General features: G+C 45.8%; 1 protein-coding gene across 3 annotated transcripts in view; it reads left to right on the top strand.

Annotated features, from left to right (window-relative positions):
• The window catches only part of Atg2b (autophagy related 2B), a 68,702-nt gene extending 60,549 nt beyond the window's left edge, over positions 1 to 8,153 (top strand). For all 3 annotated transcript variants that reach the window (XM_031357866.1, XM_031357865.1, XM_031357864.1), the window contains exons 37-42: positions 1,274 to 1,343; positions 1,942 to 2,024; positions 2,574 to 2,695; positions 3,158 to 3,312; positions 4,092 to 4,241; positions 6,953 to 8,153. In XM_031357866.1, the coding sequence (XP_031213726.1) occupies positions 1,274 to 1,343; positions 1,942 to 2,024; positions 2,574 to 2,695; positions 3,158 to 3,312; positions 4,092 to 4,241; positions 6,953 to 7,183 (811 nt within the window). In that variant the 3' untranslated portion in view covers positions 7,184 to 8,153. The remainder of the gene's footprint in view (positions 1 to 1,273; positions 1,344 to 1,941; positions 2,025 to 2,573; positions 2,696 to 3,157; positions 3,313 to 4,091; positions 4,242 to 6,952) is intronic.
• Positions 8,154 to 11,793: the final 3,640 nt, after the last annotated feature.

Here is an 11,793-nt window from a genome sequence, read left to right as displayed (position 1 = left end):
TTTTTACTTTTTGCTAGGTTATTTGAAATATGGAAAACACCTTATAGATTTCATTTCTGTGCTGTGTTCAGGTCCGGAACCCTGAGGTGGCAGTGAGCGGCAGCATCTCAGTTACTCACACCACAGGCAGCACTTAGTGCGCAGAGTTAGGCTGGCCTGCGGGCTCAGGGAATGGCCGAGTTAAGGGCCTGATTGGCACTATTGGCTCGCTGACTTTCCAGTGATCCCTCTGCAAGTCGCTGTTACCAAATACATCCGTGACCAGTGGTCTGTCTGCTAACACATCCTATCCCATGGGGAAGAGAGGAGTGGGAGGGCTGAGGCAGTAATGGTGGGTGGGCTTCTCTGAGATGGTTTGCTGTTGTAACCAAGAGCATTCACTCTGTTGGGCAAGATCATGCAGCCAGGTTTTGGAAGGCAGCTCATTATATTGGCTGTATACTGATAGCTCATTGGCTGTTTGCTATCAGTCTATAGTTTAAATTTCACCCCCAGCATTCCTAGTGTTGGTATATTGGCATCTTCCCACAAGCACTAATTTCAAAAATTCTCACCAAAATATGCCACTATATGTTATTCTTACAATGATGAATAGGCTCAGAGAACTGACCATCCACACTTGCATCCCATGTGGTGTTAGGAGCAGGGGCTAGGCCTGACTCTGCTCACATTGAATGGGGGCAGTCTTCTTGCCTTTTCTGACTACTTTTTGTTTAAGTCTGAAGGTCAGTTTTATTATTTTGTCCTCTGTATGGGAATATGTAAACATATTTTTCTAAGGTTAAACATTTAATAAACCAAGGAAAACTGGGCAGTGGTGGCGCACGCCTTTAATCCCAGCACTTGGGAGGCAGAGGCAGGTGGATTTCTGAGTTCAAGGCCAGCCTGGTCTATAGAGTGAGTTCCAGGACAGCCAAGGCTACACAGAGAAACCCTATCTTGAAAAACCAAAAAATAAAATAAAAAATAAAAATAAATAAATAAACCAAGGAAAATTTTTGTTGACAATATTTAAATACATTTAAACACAATAGAGAACATTTAAATAAATATTTAACAAACTAAAAGGATTTTGTGACAACAGTTAAAAACAAAGAAAATTTATCTGTTTGGTTGTGATTTTAAGACAAGGGGAACTAAAGGGCATCCTTTGTTATTAAGAGCATAAGGTGTGCTTATGATTTATGTTTTGTTTTTGTTTTTATTTTTAATAAATTAGGTCTAATTTCAGGATCAGTCATTTGAATGTAAATAATTCCTTTTGTTCCCCCAGAGAATTCAGATTCACAGCAGAAGTTCCTATTCGGCTTGACTATCACGGCAAACATGTGTCAATGGATCAGGTTGGGAACTTTGCATGAATGTATAGTACAAAGTTATGCTTTAAAAGTTACATTTATTTATTGTAGAATGCATGAGGCAGGGAGCGCTTATGTGGAGGACAGAATGAATTTATTTATTGTAGACTACATGAAGCAGGGAGCACTTATATGGATACAGAGTGAGAGCCAATTCTCTCTTCCACTGTTTAGGGCCTGGGGATTGAATTCAGGTCGTCAGGCTTGGTGCCAGGCACCTTTGTCCTCTGAGCTATCTCTCTCTCTTTCTCTCTCTCTCAGTGATTCAGTAAAAAAAAAAAAAAAAAAAAAAAAAAAATGAACTTGGTGCCATTATAGTTTATATATGTGCATGTGTGTTTTGACATGAAGTACAATACCTTTACTTGCTTTTAAAGTAAATACTAAGTGCTGTGAGTGAAATTTCATACATATTGATCATTAACTAATATAATGGGTTATACCATATAAAATACATTTTTTCTGTAAATATTTTAAGTGTTTATCTTCATGTTGCTTAAACTTCCCCTAGTAACGGACGGCTATGTTAAATGTGGAGTCTCTCCATGGTTTATGGACTGATTGGCCATTCTTCCTGTTTCAGGGTACATTGGCTGGGATTTTGATTGGCCTGGCCCAGTTGAACTGTTCAGAGCTAAAGCTGAAGAGGCTCTTCTATCGGCATGGGTGAGTGGACGGACCTGCTGAGGCAGGAAGGTGAGGGCACTGGAGCTAGGGTAGAGATGAGTGGAGTTTCTCATAGGCAGGAAGACTTGCTTGTGAGTCAGTGGGAAGCTCAGCCTGGAGCACCGTGCTGCTTGGGGCTGCTGGTGTTTGCTCTGAGGGAGTAGAAAATTGGAACAGAGTGCTATTCCTTGAGAGAGTCTGCAATTCAGGATATTTTATGATGACTTACTGAAGTGTAAATTAACTTATTCAGAATGCAGGTACACAGATTTGGTTGTGGTTGGTCGGGCTAGCCTGTGCTGAGCCATGAACGATCGAGGGATAAGCACAGTGGGAGACAGTCATGTGCACCCAGCTGTCTTCTGACTGACTCATACAAAGATTTAGATTGAGAAATTAGTAGCTGATTTCTATTTCTCTGTGATGTAGAAACAGCCATTTTTGGAGGTCTGTATGTAGTACTTGTAATATGTAGTTTCTAGTCAGGGAAGGCCCTGACTTACGGATGCACCTTTATTTCTTCTTTGCACTGACGGTCATTTGCTCTAGTTTGCTAGGTATTGACAAATTGTTCTCATATGCAATCACGGAATGGCTCAGTGACATTAAGAAGAACCAGCTACCAGGACTCCTGGGAGGTGTTGGCCCTATGCATTCACTAGTCCAATTAGGTGGGTTGCCTTGAGAGTCTACGTGAAGAACAGTTTTCTATGAAGCCTACATGCATACTAACATGCACATAAAACTTAGCTTCTAGCTTCCTGGTCAGAACCTCCATCAGGGTTAGACTGTGTTTGTGCGTGTACCTGCGTGAGTGTGGGTGTGAGTGTGCGTGTGCGCGTGTGTGTGTGTGTGTGTGTGTGTTTAAGTAATTTTCTTAATGGTTTTCTATTGCAATGAAAATATTCTAGATATACCTGGGTTAGAAATATTAGAGTTTACCCACCCTCCTACCTCCAACTTTTTTTTTTTAACTTTTTGAAATGAATATTAGAACACACTCAATCACACATATGGCTCAGCCTGTATTTCTGTTGGGAAGCCTGGCTCTAGGGACCTCGGTGAGCATGAGATGAGGAGCCACAGGGTTAGACTCTTTTCACCCACACTTCTCATTGTGGTTCCGTGTCTAGTGCAAGGCCTGAAGGACTTGGTATGGCTGCCCATTGAGCAATACCGGAAGGATGGCCGCATCGTCAGAGGCTTCCAGAGAGGCGCTGCTTCCTTCGGTACCTCAACTGCAATGGCTGCCCTAGAACTCACAAACAGAATGGTCCAAACCATACAGGTACTACTCCTGGCCTGCATCATCTGGACTGATGCATGTCCTGGACAGCAACTGGGCTGCTTCATCTGGACAGATGTGTGCCCTGGACAGCAACTGGGCTCCGTTTTCAAACAGTACCATAGGATGTGTGAAACGTTGTGGGTAGACATCATTTGTAATCACTTACTATCATACTTAGTTTGGTTTTGGTTTTGAGACAAAGTCTTGCTCTATAGCCCAGGCTATCCTCATACTTTTGGTCTTTAGCCTCCCAGATATTCAGGTGTACACAGGTGTGCACCACCATGCCCTGCTTGGTGCTTGGTCGTTCCTTAGATATCTAGTACTCAGCACTTCAGTAACAGAGTGCTAGGATACACGCTAAGTCTGTATGCATAGTTTAAGAAAATAACCACTGAATTATCAGGGGATTTATTTCACTGAGCTGTGTAAAAGGGTCAGAGCTAAGCTGAAGAGCATGTAATGGAGCTAACAAAAGTGTTGAAATTGCTCTATGAAGTATTAAGCATTGCAGAGTAACATGGGCATTCTGGGTAATAAGAGGGAGGGGCTGAGTATGTCATCACAATCCAGACACCTGTTTCTAGCTTAACTTCCCTGTTCACAGTAGGGAAGTCCTAAGCTCTTGTTCTGAGTGTTGAAGCAGAGGCACCTTCTCTCTCTGTGGGGCTCTCTTTTCCGCTCCCCAACCCCCGCAGGAGAACCCTTCCCTCCACACTTGGGGCCCAGCTCCCACTCTGTCTCCTAATCGATTTTTTCCTTCTGTCAAAATGACCCAGGCAGCTGCAGAGACTGCGTATGACATGGTGTCTCCGAGTACCCTCTCCCTTGAGCCCAAGAAGGCAAAGAGATTTCCTCATCACCGGTTAGCCCACCAGCCCGTAGACCTGAGGGAAGGTGTGGCCAAGGCTTACAGCGTTGTAAAAGAGGTATGTAGACTTCAGCTGACAAGTCAGGACTGGCTTGCATGCATTTCTGTTGTCTTAGTTAGGTGGTGGAATCTCATGACCAAAAGCAACTTGGGGAGGTTTTGGAAGGCTTTATTTCAGCTTACAGTTCCACATTGCAGTCCATCAGTGAGGGAAGTCGGCAGAACTCAAACCTGGCAGTTACCTGGAGGCAGGAGCTGAGGCAGAGGCCACACTGCTTACCAGCTTGCTCCTCCCAGCTGGCTCAGCCTGCCTTTTTAAATATTAAGGGTCACCTGCCCAGGGGTGACATTATCACATCAGTCACTTAAGAAAATGCTCCATGGGCTTGCCAGCAGTCCAGTCTGGTGGGAACATTTTCTCAGTTGATGCTCTCTTCCCAAATGACTGTAACCCATATCAAATTGACATAAAACTCAGCCAGCACACCTGATTCCCCCTGCAGAGTATTCACTGACCTTATCATGTTGGAGGAATCCATGGGAGTGGAATGTAAGCTGCTAGTAGCAGCATGTGACTGGGATGTGAGAATAGGAGAAAGCCAGGTAGTGGGCTGCGTGCAGTGGTGTGCAGGGGAGCGAAGACAGCCAGCACTCACTGCTGGGTTCAGTGCTTACTCGTGCTTACCTTAGCTTTGCTTAGCCCTGCCCCCCGTCCCCAGGCTGCCACTAGTGTGAAGGTGTCACAGCCTTTCTGGACAGGTTTGTACAGTTAGATTGTGCAAGTATTCCAAGCAGAACACAGAAGTGTTTGTATACACGTGTGTCCTGTAACCCATCTTTCAAGGTCCATCTATAAACACATAGTGCCATTTACACGGCCTCACAGTATTTGTTATAGGAATATGTCACTCATCTTTTCCTAATGGTGGGCATTTAGTTTCTGTTTTGTTCCCTGTGTGACTCTGAAATGGGGAATGTCTTCTAGCTGTGTCTGAGTTCCTATATGCAAGAAGTCCCCTAAGATGGGATTGTTGAGCAATATTACGGGAACCTCCACATTAGTGTTTTACATTTATTTACTTTTCTGTTTACTTTGTGGGGTCACATACCACAGTGTTCATGTGGAAGTCAAAGGAGCAGTGTGTAGAGTCAGTTCTCTCAGGTCTAGGCTTGGCGGCAGGGGCACTGTGTTGCCGTCTTCCAGCTCTCTTGGTGAGGCCTGGTGCTCCCTGAGTATCAGGCACTCCCTTTCTTTTGCCTTCTTACTGCGAGGACACAGTGAAGCTTGTGTCATTCTATGTAGGATTCATCTCCTGCATAGATTAGGTGTGTTTCTAACCATAATCTGACAACAGTAAGGAGATACAGCAGTCCTCATGGCACAGAAATAGCCTTTGGTTCCCAGAGAATTAGGTCTGAAGTTTTTTCTCTATTCCATCTCATAATCCCAGTACCAAGGTTACAGACAAACACTTGACGCCACCTTTATGTGTGTGTTGGGATCCAAATTCCTCAGTCCTCATGCTTATGTGGCCTTGGTAAAGAGACTTTATCTCTTTATCAAGCAGGAAGTGTTTATTTTAGCTCACAGTCAGGGCACGGTGTGCCATGTTGGGCAAGTCAAGGCAGCAGGAGCTTGAAGCAGCTGGAGACTGCTTCCACAGTCAGGAGAGTGCACTGCTGCTAGTACGCAGGCAGCTCGCTTCCCACTCTGTACGGTTGAAGATCCCTTGCCCAGGGAATGGTCTCATCCACAGTAGCAGTGGCTCTTCCTTCATCAGTTCAGGTAATCAAGATAATCCCCACAGAGGCCTTCTCTAATCCTGACAGTCCTTCCTTGAGTCTCCCTTCCCAGGTGATTCTTGACCCTGCCAACTTGACAGTTGAAATCAGCCGTTAACCTGATCCAGCTCTCCGGCTTCGTAGGTCTCTCTGAACACCCCATCTCCATTTAGTCCTGTTGGACCTGTGTCTGTCCGGTGCTACTGTTTGTCTGTCTGTGTGCTAGCCTGTCAGATGGACAGCTGGGTTCTGGGTTAGGACCTCAGACTGTCTCTTCTGTACTCATCGTCACAGAAGCTGTCACAGTGGACCCATGCTTCAGTCTCACAGATTCAGTGACAGTAAATGACACAGATCCAGAACTCTAAAGTTTGACCGCTGTCACTGCCACCCTGTGTACACTCAGCCTAAAGCTTGGCAGCTGTGACAAAGGTGGAATGCACTGAAGCTGGGGTTTGGACTCCCATCTCATGGTCTCAGAATTGTCTTTGTAAGCCAATAAAGTGTTCGATTTGGCTTCTTAGTTGAATATTGTATGGTTCTTTTCTAATCCACGGCTGGTAATTGCTGAGAGAGTACTATATTCCTGGGGCTTTCCTGTGCTGCATCAGACAGTCCTCTCTGTGGTCCTCTATCAAGAGCACACACTCAGGAAACCCTGTTTACAGCATTGTATTTAGCTAGAGGAAGTAATTGAGGCAAAAGTTGCTTTTAGGCCAGGATGTGTTTCTGTGGGCTTCCTCACTTGAACTAATTCAGCTACATTTTCTACACACAAGTATCACAGAGAAATGCTAAGTCATGGTGCGGGCCACTTTCCTGAGCAGTTGGAATCATGTCTGAATGGCTGTGTGAGGGTGACAGGGTGTTTTTCTTGTTTCTGTGTTGATCTAGGTGGAGACATGTTGGTTGGCTGTATAGTGAGGGAGGGCACCTTAGCTTCTGACCTGAGCCTTCTTCCTTTTTTCTGCCTTCTCACCTCTGCAGGGAATCACAGATACAGCCCAGACCATCTATGAAACAGCGGCTCGAGAGCACGAGAGCAGAGGGGTCACTGGTGCTGTGGGTGAAGTCCTACGGCAGATTCCACCGGCAGTGGTCAAACCCCTAATTGTAGCCACTGAAGCGACATCAAACGTATTAGGTGGCATGAGAAACCAAATTAGACCAGATGTTCGGCAGGATGAATCACAGAAATGGCGCCACGGAGAGGACTGATCTTGCAGTGTGACTGCACACACTGTGTGAAGCTGAGGGCAGGGGCCTAGTGACAGCTTCATAGGAAACTAGTTCAATTTATGTGCTCATCTCAGGAACAAAAGCAGTTCTTAGTAAAATAATTTAATGTCAAAACAACACACAGCCAAAAACTTGTGACATTTTAGGCCCTGGCACTTGCCTGAAGGAGTGTCTGGTGGCTAGTGTCACAGTCACTAGAGATTTGCTGCCATGTTGAATGCTTGCTTTCATTAAAGTGACTATAATTGTATTTGTTATGGACAAGAGCTCATTGGGAATGTGTTTGTAAACAGTGTTGAGTGCTTAAAGAAAGGGGAGCACTCTTGAGGCACTGGGGAACACTCGTCATAGTTCTAGGGAGTTGATTTTTCAGCTCACAATGATAGAACCACCGGGAAAGCAGAGCAGCTAGGGCTCCAGTGTCAGGGAGAGTAAGGCCTCTCCTCCTTCAGGGCTGCTGCTCGGTCACCTGGAGAAAGAGAGTGTCACCAATGAAATAAAGTGCTGTGTTGCACTCTATCTTCTGTGTGCGTGCCTGTCTGTGTGTGTGTGTGTGTGTGCGCGCGCACGCGCGTGTGCAATATGACACAAGTTATGCTGTGTTCTTTGTGTCATTTATAAGGTTATGTAAATACGATGTGAAGTGAAGATGTCTCGGAGTTTTTGATAAGGGAAGGTGACCCTAGTGTAAGTTTCTGTATCCTAAATGCAAGTGAGAATGTGAGCTCTGTTGTGGACTGGGCCCACACATGCTTATGTGTCCATTGTTTAGTACTCAGTGCAGACTGTAGTGTCAAGGACATTGGAGGGGCTTTATTCTTAGAACGATAAATAAATATACTCCAAGTATATTCTAGTCGACTAATTCAAAGTACCATTTTTACTTGGTTAATAATGTACATTTTGATAACCTGTTGGGAATGAATAAAGTATTTTTATTTAAAGGTAAGATTATTGTATACATCCATGAACGTTTGTTTTTCTGAAAGCATATTCGCTGATGTAGTGTTCTGATTGACCGAAGGACTTGTGGAGATACCTCGGAGCTGATTGCTGTCATTGTCACTCACTGAGGAGGAGGGGTAACTGTGTAATCTCTGCCTAGAGAGTAGTCCAACAAAATGGACCTGGGCCTTTGCGTTCATTGCTGTGCAGAGCTGCATGATCTTGATTTCTAAGTGTTGGTGGCTCTCAGGGATGCTGGATACCACAGTGGCATTCAGTTTGTGCATAAGAAAGGAAGTCAGTTTCACCCTCTAAGAACTCTGAACAAGGAGCCAGGCCATCCTCCACTCCAGCCACAGCCACAGCCACAGCCACAGCCCCTACCTCTAGAGCTGGTTTAAAAACAAAAAAACAAAAAAAAAAAAAACAAAAAACAATCTTGTAGACATTTACATAGGCTTGATTTCCTTTTGTTGACAGGAAGCTTGAAAAGCTATCTTGGAGTGGGCCTCTTGGAACTGCTGGCTCATCTGTCCTCGTTAACCTGGAGCCCGTGTCTGATATGGCCCTGAGCAGACACTACAGGTAGTAGTGGCGTTTGTTGCCATGGCTGACTAGCCTGTACCTGCCCCTCTAACGGAGCAGGCAGTGTGTCACCTGTCACATTTGGGCAGGCTTTACCCTGTACCTCTTTCCTCCTTGGTTACATTTAAGGTCATTGTACAGGGGAGTATGGTGCCCTTTGCCCTCGAGCAGCGTACTGTTCTTCTTGAGGCGCCATCTCCTCCTCTACCCTGTCCAAGCTGGTGACTCGGTCTCTAGGTCTTTGTGCATTGTCGAGGCACTAGTGAGGACCTGTCTGCATTTGAATGCTTCTAAGTTCCATATCAGCTGTGTTTTCTTTTAAAAGGTGTCTGCTCAGACTATGGTGTTGTGATGTAGTATGTTGGTTGTGTCCTTGGCTGGCCTTGTCTGCAGTCACCAAGCAAATGACTTCACTTAGCCAAGACACCTCATCTTACTTAGCCTCGGGGTCCCCTCTGTAAGTGAAGAGGTTTCTTGGGACAAGGCTTGTGGGAATTTCTGAGCAATTAGGTCACAGTGACATGTAAACAAAAAGTACTCAGACCTGCGATGTCAGTCTGGTGGGCACCATCACATGGACACTGGCCATGCCATGCCGTAGCAGCTGTGGGCTACTCCAGGTCTTTCCTCTCAGAGTGACACCTTCAAGGTCTGGCACCATGTTGCATGGTTGAATTGGGCTGATAATTCTGACTGGAGTAGGTTGCACATGTACGCCTATTGCCATTGAGATCCATAGAGAGCTCTCCCCACTGAAGTCAGGGGAGCTGGCTTATTCATGATCACTCCGATGTTCCGACTCTGACTGTATCACTGATGGCAACAGAAACCACAGCGATGGGATTGCCAAATGGGACTGACTTGGAACCTCTACTTTTTTCTTCCTGTCTGTTCTCAAACCCTTTTACTCTGAGCAGGCATACATAGACATCATAGCAGCAGGCTTTCATTTTAATGGACTATTTCTCTGTACCCGTCTGCTTCACCTCTACCTGTATTGAATACAGTTCCTCAGATGCCAGGGTTCTGGGGACAGTGGGAATGCTCCTCTCCTGCCTCCCTTCAAACGCCATTGGGAATGTAGAGGTTAAAGCCCCTCACAAGGACTGAGTGAGATTGAAAACTCACAGGGTGACACTGTCTGCAGCGGGTGGACCACTGACATAAAAGTAATTAAATCCACTGTTCGCACTTAGGCTAAAAAGAAAGATTCTTTGTATAGTGTAGAGATGTGTGTTGAAAATGAAGCTTTTTTTTCAATCAGGAAATTTTAGTTTTGTTTACAGGAAGGTCCAGTCACTATTTTTGTAAGAACACGAGTATGTTACTTGTCAGCTTTTGTGTGGACATTTTCAGGGTAGGTGTCTTTGTGGGGGAAATCGTTGAGTCTTCCTTAGCATTCAGGTTTTCAATCTCACCAGTTCCTGTAGACATAGGGCTCAGATGTCAGCCGCCTCTGACCAGCACTGGGGCTGGGCAGGTTATTCACTTCAGCATCAGAGAGCTGCCTGGGCTGCAGCTGAGATGTGAGCTTCTTGGCAGCTGCTTCCTCTCTGGGGTGCCCCTCCCTTCACTGACGCTTACTTGCCAGTCCCACATCCACTCTGGTTAGAATTGTCCGGCCATGTTTGTCTAGCCGCTCGGCACACTGGGCTGCTCACTTCTTCATGGAGTTTTTAGGCTCCCACTTGAGTTTTTCTGTGAGTCCTTCTCACCTGTCTCACCACAGAGACAGTTCTCTCTGCTGAGTGTCCTGACTTCCCTCAAAATGGCAACTCTGAATGTAAATAAGAATATTCCTCTGTATAAGTATTTTTGTGATGAATGTAACTTGTTAGTGTGACTATTTAAAATATGACATTAAGAATACTTGTGAAAAAATTAAAATATCACCTCTTCGTTTTTGCTTTAAATTTAAGTATTGTCTGTTGCTAGAGCCATTCCCTAAGCCTGCCTCAGCCGCCTTTTCGGGTGGGGAGACTCACATGCATACTTCATCCTGGCACCTCCTGTCTAATGTTTATGCCACCGGTTTCTGAGCTGTCTCCTACTATCACTCCCACCTTGGTGGCATTACTGATGATTTTATTCATCAGTAATGATGAATAAAAATGCACTAAAGGAATTTCAGTGCGGTCTTTGGGCAGACACATTTTGTAGCGTTGGGCTGAGGGATATAGATAAGTGCTTGGTAAATCTGTGTGGAGGAGCATGCAAAACACTTGAAAATTACACTTAAAAGGAGTCTTGCAGAGGCAACTCACAGGACACTCAAGAAAGAAGAAAGGGGGCCTGGCCTGTGTGAGATACACACGTCAGCCAGGCTTTTCAGTGTGCTCTCTGCATAGGAACCTGTTTGCCAGCGCAGAGACATTGCCTCATGGGATTCCCTACACCCCTTGCTTTCTTCAGTTGCTCTGTGTGTGTGTGTGTGTGTGTGTGCGCGTGTGCGTGTGCGCGTGCGCATGTGCAATGGAGCATGGGTGAGGGTTTTTCTCTCCCTCCACCCCAGCAACCATTAACTGTCAATAGCTCCTCAGAGAAGAACAGGGCCCTGGGCCCCTCCACTCTGCCATGACAAGGCGTTGATGGGCCAGTCATGGGCAGATCTTGTGCAGTTAGTCCTAGCCGCTGGGAGTTTAGGAGTGCAAAGGCTAGGTCCTGCCCAGAAATCAGCTTTGCACACGCTCTCCCCACTCCCTCCCACTCTTAGGCTCTTTCAGCCTTCCTGGTGATGTTCTCCGAGCATCAGAGGGGGTGATATAGATGTCCAACTAACGGCCGGACAGCCAACAGTGGATTATCATGCGTGTATGGACTAGGTACAAGCCCAGCTCCGAGCAAGCTGGCAGCAGTCATCTGTGGCCGGCTTTCTCCCTCCCGTACCTTTCCTGCCTCCTAGAATGCTGTCCCGCCACTGGGAGTGCCTCCAAATCTGCCTCTGCCCGAGTTTTTGAGATAAGGTCTCTCACTGAACCTGGAGCTTGCAAATTAGGTTTGGTAGCAGGGGACTGTCCTGTGCCCAGTCATTGACATGATTGTGGGGATCCAAACTCAAG

This window comes from Mastomys coucha, unplaced genomic scaffold (genome assembly GCF_008632895.1).
Source record: "Mastomys coucha isolate ucsf_1 unplaced genomic scaffold, UCSF_Mcou_1 pScaffold6, whole genome shotgun sequence".
Lineage (NCBI taxonomy): Eukaryota > Metazoa > Chordata > Mammalia > Rodentia > Muridae > Mastomys > Mastomys coucha.
This window is presented reverse-complemented; position numbering and strand designations above follow the sequence as displayed.